At 44.7% G+C, this 14,519-nt stretch overlaps 1 protein-coding gene across 1 annotated transcript in view; it reads right to left on the bottom strand.

The window, feature by feature from the left end:
* The window catches only part of PLXND1 (plexin D1), a gene marked incomplete at its 5' end in the record, with an annotated part of 117,830 nt that overhangs the window by 87,222 nt on the left and 16,089 nt on the right, over positions 1 to 14,519 (bottom strand). Inside the window, one exon of the mRNA XM_019536986.1 lies at positions 291 to 467. Within this exon, the coding sequence (XP_019392531.1) occupies positions 291 to 467 (177 nt within the window). The remainder of the gene's footprint in view (positions 1 to 290; positions 468 to 14,519) is intronic.

Here is a 14,519-nt window from a genome sequence, read left to right as displayed (position 1 = left end):
CATCCAATAGATCTGTGTGACAGAGCCATATAGAAACAAGAGGGTTTGAGGCAAAAGGCACCATATTATGGTGCCAACCCCTCAATCTTTAATTCCCCCAAGCATGGGTGCCAAGTACATGGGGGTCTGAAGGCCCTGGACCCCCTCAGGAAGAGGGGCGTCACTTGAAATGCATAAAACTTTTCATATGTCCATCATCTTAAGCCTGCCAGCCCCCAGCCAAAATAAAAGTCAGTGCCTATGCCCCCAAGTCCTTAATTCTTATCTCTTGAGTAACAGGCTACTTTTACCTTCAGGAGTCCTCCGTTTGCCGTGCCCAGAAACACAACGGTGTAGTTATTGACGCTGGCAACTGCCACTGAAGTGAGGCCATGGTACTTGAACACTGGTGTTGCCTTTAAGGGTTTCAGGATGGCCAGAGGGTGCTGGAGGTGGGCTGCTCCGCAGTCTAACTGTTCTGACTGCAGCTGCAAAGAAACAGTCATGTCAAAGTGTTGTAGAAAAATAAAACCGTTCTCGCCGGCAATATTCTTTTTTGGCTCAGGTTAAACAGTCTACCCTGGGCTACATGCTGTTTGAGGGGAAACCTTAGCACTAAACATTAAGCAGGAGAATATAAATGAGTGGTTACAGTTGGGAAAATACCTATAATAGTGACACCTTATTCATCTGATCTGCTCTCTGGGGCACAAATCCGGACCACATAGGCCAAGCAAATGGATTTCCTTTAGCATGACATGTGGGAACAGAATCCTTCTGCTCGTGACGCAGGATATCAACAGAGCAGCTCGCCTGCAGCTCCCTTGCAGACCCCAGTGTGAGGGATTTGGGGAGTGCACCTGTACAGTAACAGATCCAGGTGACACAGCCATATACCTTAACAGACTCTGCAACCAGCTGTGGTGATTCAGCAGAGGGGCCCAATGACGCACACAAAAGGGGAGACCCTTGTTTAGCCTTCCGCATTACTGGAATGCCACTTCCACCGTCTTTGAAAACTTCCCCAGGATTTGTCCCTGCGGATCATATCTGCAGACTTTACAACCAAACCCAGACATTGGGCTCCTCCTGCTCAAGACAATGGCAACATTTCAATTTGCATCGCTGGTAACAGCAGTGGAGCCCATGTTTTCACTGTGAAACATAAATGAGAGGGATCTGGATGCTGTTCATGCATCATCAAATTTATCAGCTTATTTCCAATTAAAAAACAGGAGACGTCTGGCTGGATTTTCACAATCCTGGTGGAGTTTGTAGAGTTGGGCAGGTAGAAAACTCACTCTGACTTGTTAGTGAAGCCAATGTGAACAGAGAAGTCCCAGATCGAGAAAAAACTGGAGGGGCCCAATCAGGTCAGTTTTAGAATGACTTTTTAATGATTTTTGTTAGATCTGAATGTGTTGCAAGTGAGTTTTCCTCAGTGCTGAGGGTCTGTTTCTTAAACGGATCATTTTTATTGCTTGTAAGCACTACAATTTGCTAATGTATACTGACTTAGTAGTTGCAGCCCATTATAAAGTACAGTTCTGGGGGTTTACCACTGTGGAATGAGCAGAGTCTCACCAGGCTGGAAACTGCTTGGACCCTAAATGCAATATTTTTCTCTGTGTCTCCTAATCATAAAAGGCTAAATGGAAATCTTCAAACAGAGAATCTGAAATACCATCTTCCTGTAGGATCCCACCTGCAGGTGTGCGAAGTGGTCCGGATGGGGAGAGACCCACCTATGCAACCTTTGCTGAGGTTCTGAGGACTGTAAATTTAGGGCCTGATCTTGCTTCTGCTAAAGTCAAATAGCAACACTTTGTCTGACTTAACTGAGCCAGATCCAGATAAAAATCAGTGAATTAAACAAAGCCAGAGCAGGGCCATCCGTGGTGCAAGTTCCTGTTCACAGACAGCAGGACTGGACTACCGGAAATGAAAAGCAGCAGGCCACTGGAGCAACCAAGTAGATGTGACCAGTGGGACAACAGATTTTAATTCTTCAGGGTGCTGAGGATCCTGGAGCAGCCCCAGGGCATACTAAAACTCTGGGCTAGAAATCTGTTACCATCCTACTTTCACAGAGTCAAAAGAGAACATGAGCTGACAATCACTGGATTGAAGGGATTGATGTGCATCGTCTGTACAGCTCGTTACCCTCAACAGCCTTTACCACTGCTCTCCGTTCTGCAGTCCCACAGGCTGGAGGCTCTGCTTTAAACTGTGTGCAGGAAATCCAGCCGTGTAACTTAAACTCAGAACAAGTCTTACACAACTCGCCTACCTCCCATCAACCCCCACACACTGCCTAGCCAGGGCGGCTGCCTAACCACAAGATGGCAAGGAGCCCTGCGAGGAAAGGAATCTGCTACGGAGCTTCCTGACTCAGGGTTTCTCAGCCAGGGAGGGTGACAGCGCAAACAATGCTGCAGAGGCACATAACTGATGCAAAAGCAGATTGGGTCACACACAGCAATGGGACAGGGCTGGGTCGTAAGTCACTGCCAGACCTTGGCTTCTCTCAGGCTCCCTGAACAGCTCTGTGCAGTACGACTTCGCGGCCAGCTTGGCAGTGTATCTGCATTGTGGAGGTCTGCATGGCTTGGGCAGTGACACGGTGAGGGATTGGGCATGCAGGGCAGGCTCCAGGGAAAACAGAGCAGCAGCTACCACCACCTCTGCACAGACAACATCAGCATGCCCCTTTCCCCACTGCCGCCAGCCTCCAGGTGCCTAAAGGAGCCCAAGGAGATTGGCACAGCACTACCTTTGTGCTGCACTCCCAGCCAGGTCCGCTCTGAGCTGTGGATTACAGGTAGCATGAGCCTGCGACTCTCCGTCTTCAGGGATTTGGAGCACTAAGTGCCCCTAGCTCAAACAGTGCAAGTCAGTCACCAGAAGGCATGAGACTCCCTTAAAAGTTATGTACGTTAGGAGCTAATTTTATTTGTCTCTGGCATGAGAGCTTTCAAGCTTTGCCCCACCATTGCAAGGGGAAAAACATTTCTGTGACCGGAAACCCAAGACATCCTCAAGACAGCATGACTCATGTCTAAGTACTGGCAATGGTGGCATGGGTTTTCAAGTGCCAGAGGACGTTTCACTGCCCTTTCTTCCTGCCACTGCGCCCAGGGGAAAGAACAGCAGCTGCACCAGCCCCTTCCAGTGCCTGGATCAGTACTGAGGTGGAAGGGCTGAGCTGATAGTCAGTGAAACGATCACCACTGAGGTTATACTCACGGCTGACTAGGCTCCTAGTAGAGGTTAGGAGGAAGTAAAAATTCCACCTCATTGTGCTGTTTTGGGAAGCCTGGCTCAGGCAGGCAGCCTTCCTTACCTTTAGCCAAAGTGTAGAGATAGGCAAACTTAAGTGAGGAAAGGATTGCACACATTTTGGTTTTTGCTACAAAACCAAAAACTTGGTTAATCCTGTAATGTTTTTTGGCATGCATGGGCCCAACACCCAAGTCCAGAGCGAATTCTGTCTCTTGGGTTCTGAGCCCAGGGATTCCCCCAAATTATAGCTCCGTGTAGAAAATACATCAAGTCAGTGATTTCACCTCCAAACACAGCTGGTGTTTTTCAGCAGAGTTTCATTTTGAGCTTTTGGTCGAACCTTATGCTCAAAACTTTCCTCAGAGGGTTTCTGGGAAAGAAAAGCTAAAACTGCAAAGGAGGACACCAGGCCAGAGGCACACCACAATCCAGGAGTTTAATCTGCCCTGCTCCCAAATCCAAAATATCTGGAGATTTAGAGGAACAGAAACGTAGAGCCAAACTCTGGGCCTGATTTTCCTTTATTCTGTCCTTCATCTTTTAACTTACAGTAATGCAAGAAGGGTATAAAAATCTCCCATTTTGACATGCTGACATATTCCACTCACTTTGTACAGCTGTGAATAACACCACAAGGAGAAAAGGCAAGAAACAGGAAAAAAGGCAGGAAACCATCAGCCTCCATGTATTTCAGGGCCAACTAAAACATGGCCTTTTGGGCTCATCTCTTGTCCAAAACAAAGTATTCATAGTCACCCAACAGTCTCCCTTACGTCAACCCTGGGGGTCTCCTCTCCTACCTACCACCAGCATGTAGAGGCCCATCTGGGCTCACACCACTTGGTCAGTTCCTCCACACCTCCAAGGTTTACGTCCCTTTTACGCTGACTGCCCCATGACTCCCCTTGTAATTTCTCCTCTAGCAATGTGAATGGATTCAATCAAGTTCAAATATCACAGCACTAGCACTGTTAAAAAAATCCCTGGTGACATCTCTACAGCAACCTTTATGAAGCGATTCACATGATTGGTGCATCTGAAGCTATTCACATGATTGGTATGTTGCTAGACCCATTACAGCATCATCTGAAGTGTCATTTTCCTGGCTCACGTCAAGAGAAATAGCAATTGTACTGTCACCTTCACTGAATGTTGGTATGTGGCTACACAGTTGACATCCTAAAAAAAAGGAAGGAGTGGCACAAATATTAATAGAGGTGACTTCCAGCTGTTGTACTAGTTTAAACGAGTAGGAAGTTGAGATCCTGATTCAACAAAGCATGGGAATACCCTCATTAGCTTCAGGGAGGAGTTGCCTACATGCCTATAATGAAGTGTGTGTTTATATATGCCACTCAAGTCAGGCCTCAGTACAAGTGACCCCTTCAAAATAACAAGAAGTACTGATTCAAACAGATGAAATGCAGGAGTTGAAAAAAAATGCATCTTTATTGTACTATATTGTTTGGCCTAACAAACTACAGCTCATACACTACTTTCTCTCAAGGTTCTCTATTTATGCTATTTACTTAGACTGTGTATTTTCTATTATAAGTGGTGTATTTCAATATCTTTCATGTTATGGTAGCGTTCCAGTGATGCTGTAGCTATCATGGCCCAGGAATGATGTGAAAGACAAAGATTTCTTAGGGTGAGAGCTTTTATTGGACCACCTGCATAGTTAGGATACATTTAGACAAGCTTTCAAATGCAAGGCATTTTTCATCATCTCTGGCTTTTGCTGCTCAGAGCTGATGAAGAATGCCTTGTATTCAGAAGCTTGTCTAACTCTATCCAACTGTGCAGCTGGTCCAATAAAGGCTATCACCCTAAGAAATCCTTGCCTCTCAGTATAAACCTATACATACATTAGCATATGCTCAGCTGAAGGAGGAAGACCAATATTACAAGTAGGCTGCTGAATGCTATGAGTTTCTCCTTATTTCATTATTAGATCTTCATTGCCAGTGTAAAGAGCTGTTTGTATCTCATGGAAAATCTAGACAATTGGCCTGGAAAATGTATACTCTCTGTATTTTAACCCCTTTGTTTTTTATTTGAACAGAAGTGGACTCGCATTGAAATCATGGGTTGGATTACCCCAGACTTTGGAGTTATTCAAAGTCTCAATCCTGGTTTTGCTTCCTGGCATACCTACCACTGCCCAGGTTGAAGTCCTGAGCCTGGCGCACACAGCGAGTACACAGACAGGCTAGCAGTCTCTTTAGAACTGAGGGGGGAAAAGATCCTGTCTTCAGGGCATGGAGAGCAAGTCCTACCTCAGGCTCAGTCCTCCAGCAACCCTCACAGAGAGACCAGCCAGAGCTTTACCTTGCTTTCCAAATGTGACTGCACTAAGGAACCCCTCGCCACCCGCCATACACTGGGGAGGATTTTCTCAGGCACAGTCAACTCTCTGGGTCATTCCCAATTCCTCGTCAGGAATCCCAAGAGACCGGCCAAAGAACATTGGTGTCCTTTGTACAACCAGTCTCCACCGATACTATCTTGGGGATATTTTTAGCAAACATGGTAAAGAAAATGCCATGCCTTTCATGCCTGTGCTCTTTACGGGAGAAAACTCCTATGCCTTTAAATTTTCAGCCAGATCTTCATTCATGGCAGAGCCAAAGAATCGGGCTTGCAGAGTGTTTCTAGAAGTCATTCCCAGAGCTCTGTGTACATTTGTTGCCACAAACTACAGACTAATTTTTGTCCAAGAAAACCAACACAATACTCGCTCTCCTCACCCTGGCAGACACTAAACCATGGGACTGCTGGCTTTGTTGGCTGCGTCAGACACAGAGTAACAAACCCTAATTTGAAAAACTTTTCTGCTAGAGGAAGTGCCTTGGAGTTGTGGCGCGGTTTGCAACAGGACCGAGACGAGGGAATAAAGCGTTGTGAATGTGAGGGGCTTTGCTAAATGGATTTTGCAGTTTTATACCATTTGGCTCCATTAAAGAATAAAATCCCAGCCTGCTCTGCTAAGAAGTGTTTACATTTTCCCCTGTAACTGGGCAACACAATTTCCTTTTAATATGCAGAGGATATCGCAACATGCTCTTTAATGACTGCTTCCATGAGCAGCCAAACTTCTATAAGTGCATTTGACCAGGGTCTGTCTTATTTGTCCTGGGGATAATTATTCTGAGCTTTTTCACCCTCAGAGCTCTTTGCGGATATTTAAGTGATCAGAAGTCCCAGTGCGTGGTGTCACAATCCTCACTGTGAGGAGACTGAGGCACAGGGTAGTTGGGTTACTTGACTGAGGTCACTGAAGGAATCAGCCAGTACTCTTCTAAGAAGTTGCCTGTAATTAAGATGGGAGATCCTTTCTCCTGCAAAGCTCTCCTTTGCCCAGCTACACGGATTTCATTCCTTCCTCTTGTGTATTGCAGAACAAAATGGCAGTTACTTTATTTTCTGGCTCTGCGTGCTTATATAGGGCATGAGTTACTGAGCTAACAGAGTTGCTAAGTGGTTTTGTGATAAACAGGATGTGACCGTTACAACAGAGCTAAGAGGTTATTTTGGTTTGCATACATCCTTCCTCCCCGAAACACCTTTCTTCAGATGACATCACCTCTTCCAAAGAAAAGCCAGCAGGGAACACATAGCATTTCCCTCATTTGGATCCCAGGGTTTCTGTCCCTGAAGTATAGCACCAAGATGGTATTGTTGCTCTACCATTTCATGGTAAACAGGATATGACCAAGTTACATCCTTCTGCCTGCAATCCTTCTGCCTGCATTGGACTATCTGTCCCTCCAGTTCACAAAGCCAAGAAACACACGAATCCAAGATACAAACTGAGACAAACTCTCCTCCTAGTCACAGTTTTGAGCAATCCTAGGGGAAGATACCTGAGCACACCTATTGTGACACTTACTATTTCACCACTGCCTTTTTGGTGATATCATGGCCACTCAAATTCACAGTAATAGTGGGCACAAAAGCAGATGCTGCTACTCTTGAGCTAAAGATAACTCCCTATTAGCTGTATAGGACCTATTATAACATGCACAGCTGAGAAGATTTGATTCCCGTCAGAAGAGGACAGAGGCACACACATGTGCACCCTCTACCAGGGCCCCCACAATATACATTTATATGAATTTTGTTTGGGAGATAGAAGAGACAGCACTTCCCTGTTTTGTATGCACTGATCTGAACTCAAGGCGAACAAAGCTGATTAACTCCAGGCACAGTCTCTTTAAAATTTTTCACTAAAGCTGCTTACCTTATTTCTCCGAGGGCCTTAGTCTGTTTATTAGCAGCCTTGAAATTGTGGCAACTCATCAGCTTCACAAATTGCACACTTAAAAGAAGCACAATTATGCTGCAAACTAAACAGTAGGGCCAAAGAGCTCGCATGAACTTAAGTAATTTATACTCTTAACTAATATATAGATAATGAGGGTTGGTGGTAAATGTAAGCAATATGCCAAAAATTGGGACTGGCATCTTGTTATGCAGGTAAGCAAGTTATGCACTTACCCATACACTGAATGCTATTGCTCACAAATGGTGCACAAAGGCTCAGTCCAAGACAACACTTAAGAGGAAGAGATGATCTTAAAATAAAGTGGGAGATAAAAGAAGAGTTCTAATCTCATCCAACACCTCCAAATATTCCATGGTGCAAAGTCAGCTCTTCTTTATCTCAGACTTAAAAAGAACCATAAACAGCTAAATGATTTACCACAAAGTTTCCATTATAACTTTTTCATCACCGACTACTCTGAATGAGAGGCGAGAATGCAGGATGTCGGTTTCGGAAGGAAGTCTGTTGGAAACAGGAGGAAGGGGAGCGGTGAGGCAATTCTCAGGAAAACCATGAAATGAACTGATTTTTGTTTCCTGCATTTGTGACCTTAAGAATAGTACTCGAGCAACCTGAAATGCCAGGGTTTATTTTTTAATCATAATCAGGCTGCTGGTCAAAAAAAACCCGCATGCTTTTGCTTCAAGAAGGCTGCTTCTTCCTCTATTGCAGCCAGTCTGCAAGCATGTTTGTGGAAAGGGAGGTTAACCCCTCTCATGCATCATATCAGAGTGGATTACAACTGCTGGCTTCTAACATGCCTGGAGTCCTGGGAAAATGACATAGCAAGCATCAAATAATCCGCTCCAAACTTGTTGATTTGTAGGATTTAGCAATTGTCTTCATCTGCTCAATATTTGGCAGTAGCTCCTCCACAACTGACATGTTCAAGCCATTAATGCTGTGATAAAAGGGCATTGGTTTTATCTCTTGCTTTTTTAAATGTAAACCATTAGCTTTTATTAATGCTTAGGTACAACTCAGGAAGAACTATGATCTGCAGACAGAAGGCTCAGAATAGTTTGGGAAATTTTTGGAGCTGTGAATTCAAGCTAAAAACTGCATAGAGCCTAAAAGCAGCACAGAAGGAGCTGTAGATATTAAAGCAGAATGGGCAAAATAAAGACCAGTGGCAGGCATACCCATTTGTATTACCAAAACAAAAATGCATAAGCCCTTCTCTGTGTGCAGCAAACCCAGACCCAGCCACCAAAAAGTCCTTCCCCAGGCGCAGCCTATTCATTATGAAGGTCTCTAATAATACTAGCAGTTTGTACACACAATCATGCGTTTATCCGCTGGAGTGTTGCAAGCAGAACTGTCAAAATCAGGCTTTTTAGGATGCCCAGAGGAAAATGTAATTCTCAGAAGAGGACTCTACTGTTCAGGCTATCAAGAGCCAACCGACTGCTCTGATTGTAGCTGCTGCACAGGAAGGCATTATCAGAAGGCTACTGTAACCTCCTACCATATTTTTCAGATGAAACATAAGACAAAACAGTGCTCGCTCTCAACTGTCCACTGCTTTTATGCCATCAAGTCCAGTTTTTTGTTCAACTCGGGCTGAAAATTCACTAATAAAACAAAACCAGTCAATTCTTTTCCAACCATTGCGAACAGAAAACAAGCAAGCCCCACTCTTGCCACAGAACAGCAGATTTCCTTAAAAAGGACTTGAAATGCAATTCATTCTTTTCCTACTGTTCACTTACACGCCAGCCTCTCTGAGCTATGGACTGTCTTGTTGGTGTCTGTATCCTGTGTTCTTATACACAGTGATCAGCACACCCATAATACAAATAATGAACTATAATAATAAATAACCTTCTACTGTCAATTATGGCTTGGATCACTTCCTGTTCATGCTCCCCATGGGTTGCTTCTGAATCACCATAGTGGCTTTTTTGTGTGCATGTGTCTAGACACAGCCATGGGCCAAATGCTGAGGTGGAGTAAATCAGCACCAAGATCAGGGGAACCATGTCAGTTTTGACTAGCTAAGATCAGGTGAAATGTTGCAAATCAGCCTCCAAACAATGGAAGGCTCATTTTTATGTATGCCTGTATGAATTTCAAGACTAATGTAACCACTAACATCACATAGGGTCTGTGTCGTTACAGCTCAGAGAAACATATCAAGTCATCTTCTAGGATGCAAGTTTTAATATTGAAAGAGCTTCAGGGGATAATTCAGCAGCTCTAGGGAAGCAGGAGTGCATGGAACTGAAACAATAAGAAATCTCGGTTGCTTCCTGATTCCCTGTTTAAGGCCCTCCTGCTAGAGATCCCCTTGGGAAATAAAAGCCTTGCTAATTCTTATGCTTCCCAATGGAGGGCCCTGCCCTCTATTTTTTTATTATCACATTGTTGCAGATGGGAGAACAAGGGGTAATTCAAGAAAAAACAATGATCCGACAAAATGCCAGAACATGCCATTAATGAATGGTTAAAAGCCACATTTGTCACATTGCCATGGAATCGATTGTTGGAAAGCTGACTAACTGCAAGGCAGGTGGCAGGAAAGCCAGCACGTAACAGCCACCACAATCAGGCTCAGAGACAGCTATTTTAGCAGTGGCTGATCCATGCTTCGGACCCTGGACTGGTTTGCTTTCAAATGTATTGTCCCCTAAACTTGTCAATAGTTCTGGGTCTGATTTTGATCTCGCATGCCCTTTCCTGGACTCTCGGGGCCAGATTCTAATCTCCTGGACGCAGGTTTCACAGCGTGTAACTCTGCCAATATCAGTGCAACCACTCCTGTTTGAGCTACGTGGAAGCAAAGTCAGAATCTGAGTCATTAGCTCAAGCGCAGGGATTAGGATTTGGGGGTTTGGAGCAAATCACTTAGAAAAATATCAAATACCACTTCGTCTTTTAAGTTGAAGCCGTCCAGGTTGAAGACAGCAGGCCAGACTCTGTGGGACAAGCTGAGCTATGCCTGGAGCACAACTCAGGAAGGCTGGGCAGAAATGAGATTACACTGTATTTTCTGGCTTAGCAGGACTTGGGCCAATACAATTAACTCGAGTTGGCTGGTAAGGGTCCTTCAAGGACAATTCCCTCAGTCTCAAGGCACACTCCTTTGCTGGTAGGAGGTTGGTCCTAAACCATCCAAGGATTCCCCTCTGAACGGGAAGTCATACTTGGGTATTTAAGATGGATTTCTGCTCCTTTCCACATCACTAGAGATGCCATGGGGACAGGAAACCAAGGGCTTGGGCCAGTGACAGCTTTGCTACCAAATTTACCAGGGCTTGAAATATTTTAAATTAAATTCTTGATGCGACTGTCAGCAAGAAGCCCAGAAGTGTCTTAGTGTGACCCCTTTGTAACAGAAGGATGAAGACTTTGAAAAAAGCCTGGGTTGGCAGTGGACTCCCCAATTGATAAACCGAAGCAAAAGTTACTAATTTCAACCTGGCATTGCTAAACCCAAGCCAGAAGAGTTCATGGCTCACTGAATGGATGCAATTGCTTATGAAAAATCATTAACAGATTTCCGCTGTCAAATCCCAATGAGTCATTGCTCTGTTTACAAATGAGCATCCACTGTACCAAAGCCAATGACATCCTACCGAATGGATGCATTCTTTGAAAGAGTAATCACAGTGTCGGTTCACCAGCTCCCTCCCTGTGCTACAACTGATGCTTGTAATCCCAGTGCTCAAAACCGTCTCTGCAGCTTCTCTCATGCTTCTGATGCATGGGATGTCTTTCCTCCTCCTCTCTGCATTTTAATTTTAATCAAGAGCTGCTTCCCCACTGGTAAAACCCTCCTACCTATTTTTTCTTCCTCTTTGGATTCATGCTCCTTTTAGGCCAAATTCGGAAATTTATTCTTAATGGCCGTGATGGGGGTTTCGCCCAAATAAAAACTGAGTGACTTTGGACCTCAGCTTTAGGTAAACAGAAGAGAGGCTGGCAGTGGATGGCATGCATCTAAGGCAGGAATTTTGCAGGTTGATGCTGACACTGTGATGAGTAAATCACCGGAAGTGTTTTATCCAAAGACAAATTTTAAGTGACAAAGTCCCTGCCTACAAACCCTGGGACAATCAGACAAGGGAGCTCCTAGAAAAGGCTATCAGAAAAAGCCATTGGTGACCCACATCCAGATTGGGTGGACTGGTCATTTATTTCTGGTAAATGGACTTCTGGTATTTGCTGATGAAAGAAACAACTTCTTAAGAACTGTGGATTTGAAGAATTGAGAGTACAGTTTCCAAGAAAACAAGGAGGAACATTATATTCAGGTCTCACAGAAGACCTACAGGGTATCCCCAGTTTCCTCCTCTGCCACAAAGTCCCCATGTGACTTTGGGCAAATCATTAAAAGCTAGACCCACAAAGATGTCCCTCAGACAATATTTCCAAAGTGGTTTGACAAGGCAGATGAAAACGCTGAGAGCGCAGGCGCTCTTACTTACCTTACTTACCTTACTCAGTAGACTCAGTATATTGTCAGGATATTGTCTACTGATGGGTTCAAAACATGGAATAGTTTTATTGCTAGTGCCCAAAATACGGATTTTGTGATGCAATGAGCCTGGCACCGGGATCAGAAATGTCTCTGGGTGGCACAGTGGAAATGGACAGATCCCATCAAAGCTGATTCAGGACATCAAGCTGCACGAGCTGAACTCATGGTAGAGAAGCAGGAGAATGAAAAGAGATGTAAATGAGGGCAGGAAGTGTGTGCAAAACTAGACAAAATGCCTGGCCAGACCCGAGAGCTGGATTAGTAAGGGCAGAAGGATCACCCAAGATTTTCCAGCTGAGGCAAATGAATCTCTGTCCTTGCAGGTCCCCACCAACCATAGGGGCTCTTCCATTACAAGTCTTTTGCCTTCAAAGTTTGAGGTAACATGGAAACCAAATGAGGCAAGTGAGAAGGCAGGAAGAACCAACTTCTGCCCTGCAACAATCTTTCATTTAACTCGTGACGTGGTCCCCTCCACCAGCCGTGTTGACAGGCTTTACTTAGATTCCAACTACCCAGCAGCCAGGAGTCTCCATCACTTCAGAGCTGCCTGCAAGCAGACTGACTTGCTGATCCAGCAACTTTCACAAGCACTGGGGGCATTTTAGCAAACTGGGTTCTGTTAAAGTCAAGGGGAGTTGCGTGGTTAAAATACAGCAAAAAAGATTTGAGAGGGCAGAGTTTGTAGCACATGCATTTCTAAGAGACAGAGCTAAAACTAGAACTGAGTCAGGCGAGCCCAGGAGCTCCTTTTTGGCACAAGAGCCTTAGCACTTGTCAGAACTGTAGGTTTTTTTTCCTACAGTGAGATCTCTTCTCTCTCTCTCATTGCTTCCTCTGAAAGGGGAAAAGTTGACCCAGAGACTGAACTTATGGTAAAGAGAGTGGGAAGGAATGTTAACTTGAGAGCCTGATGGGACCTGTTGTACATGGCCCTCTCCCCACATAACCATGAAACTTGCAGGCTTCTCTGCTCAGGGCTGAACTGCGCCACTATACGAGTTCCCCCACTCCGAGCACTACAGTCCAAAAGTGTTGTCAGGGCAGGTGTTTTATGTTGCAAACAAGCTAAGGGAATGACCATCATCTCCATGCGACTAAGACAGAAAGCAGTAAAGCCAGTAAAGCTGGGAAATAAAAATGCCTGCCCTTTACTGAAACTGCACATCCTTCATGCTGCCGGGAACACTGGTCAAGCTTATTATGTTAGTCTTCATCCTGTGTTAAATGTAATATGTCTAGATTATACAATCAAAGCCCTGAGGAATGGGCAGTCTGAAGGATTAATGAACAAGAGCTCCACAGGGGCTATCATAGCCAAAATAGTGTATATTTAAGCAGTGAGTGGCTGTTTGCCCTCTAGAATCACCCCTACGGAAACAGAGTTCCAATGCCCAGGTTCCTTGGGGACAGGAGAACTTATCAGCCCAGGACTGCCTCGGTCCAAGGGCATTCTTGCTAGTTTTGAAAGCTGAACTGAAATGTCCCTCTTGAACTTGTTCAGAATAAGATGTCTGATTTATTCAGACCATATTTTCTTAGCTGCCCTTTCCTCAGGAGAGTCCCTTTCTTACTGCTCAAACTGTGTTTCTCATTTGTGTTTAGCTTTGGCTTTGGTAACAGATTTCAAAATAGTCTAAACTTCTTCCCAGAGGGAGGAATTTTGGATTGACAGTAAGTTAGGTTCCTCCGCATTCAGAAGTTACTTTCTTATTTTTAATAGAGCTGACACTTAGCAGTATTCATCTTCAAACTGATTGGGAGGCACTGAAGTCTGGTTCAAATGCTCAAAAGTGCCTATTAACAAACAGTACCTTCTTACGTCATAGAACTGGTCTTTCCATGCATTCACTCCAATCTGCTTACTTTAGGAACACAAGGGTTGTTCTGTATTTTACATGTCAGCTATGCAAAACCAAGGAAGGGACTGGAGAGTGAGCAAATTTCTACTCTTCTTTTGTGCATCCTCAGTAGAAACTATTTACTGAATGTAATTAGTTCCTAGGATTCAAATCTACTGAAGACAACTGTGCTACACTGGTATCTTTTGGGATGCAGAGGAACTACCGCTGGTGCCAATGCCAAAGGAAAAACAATTAAGCCTTAGACCAGGGGTGGGTAAAATGCAGCCCGTGGGCCGGATGTGGCCCGCCAAGCCATTGTATCTGGCCCACAGGGCCCCTAAAAAATTTAGAAAAGTAATATTTGTCTGCCCCTGGCTGCCTGTCATGCGGCCCTCAATGGCTTGCCAAAACTCAGTAGGTGGCCTTCCACCCAAAATAATTACCCACTCCTGCCTTAGACTCAGATGCTGGGGGTGGGAATGGGTGGGGTATCTGCAGGTATGAAAGGCAAAAAAATTGGTTTCCTTGCTAACTGGGCGCGCTTCATATGCAAATCACAGAGGGACAAGAAACAGGAAATCCAATTATACCTCTTCTACAGTTA

This window comes from Crocodylus porosus, unplaced genomic scaffold (assembly GCF_001723895.1).
Source record: "Crocodylus porosus isolate Cpor-Errol unplaced genomic scaffold, CroPor_comp1, whole genome shotgun sequence".
NCBI lineage: Eukaryota > Metazoa > Chordata > Crocodylia > Crocodylidae > Crocodylus > Crocodylus porosus.
This window is presented reverse-complemented; position numbering and strand designations above follow the sequence as displayed.